The sequence below is a fragment of the Nanorana parkeri genome, unplaced genomic scaffold, assembly GCF_000935625.1.
Source record: "Nanorana parkeri isolate BGI_ZX_2015 unplaced genomic scaffold, ASM93562v1 scaffold3600, whole genome shotgun sequence".
NCBI lineage: Eukaryota > Metazoa > Chordata > Amphibia > Anura > Dicroglossidae > Nanorana > Nanorana parkeri.
This window is the reverse complement of record NW_017309868.1, coordinates 22,279-22,635: the sequence shown is the minus strand read 5'-3', so window position 1 is coordinate 22,635 and position 357 is coordinate 22,279. Positions and strand designations below refer to the sequence as shown.

The 357-nt window shown below is 52.9% G+C and overlaps 1 protein-coding gene across 1 annotated transcript in view; it reads left to right on the top strand.

Moving 5' to 3' along the window:
• The window catches only part of LOC108803320 (intraflagellar transport protein 172 homolog), a gene marked incomplete at its 5' end in the record, with an annotated part of 31,082 nt that overhangs the window by 14,721 nt on the left and 16,004 nt on the right, over positions 1-357 (top strand). Inside the window, 2 exons of the mRNA XM_018575167.1 lie at positions 4-63; positions 151-249. Coding sequence (XP_018430669.1) covers positions 4-63; positions 151-249 — 159 coding nt within the window. The remainder of the gene's footprint in view (positions 1-3; positions 64-150; positions 250-357) is intronic.

Below are 357 nucleotides of genomic sequence, written 5' to 3'. Positions count from 1 at the left end.
CAGGGAATGGGCTGGCAGAGTTCGGCCTTCATCTTCCTCAACAGATTCCTTGACCTGGTAGATGTGAGTATCCGAATGTCGGGGTGACGTGCTGGGGAACTCCTCCCCTCACTATGGTCAGAGAGTCCTAAATCTTTATGTCGCCTCCAGGCAATTGAGGAAGGAAATCTGGACGCTTTGGATCACTCGGATTTCCAGAACACGGACATTCCCTTCGAGGTTCCGCTGCCCGCCAAACAGCACATTCCGGTGAGCAGAGGCCGTCCCGCCCTCACACCTGAATGCTAATCACTGTTTGTCTCCTCCCCATTCCCTTCCCCCCCTCCATCTTCTAATAATTGTATGGTACTGACCTAA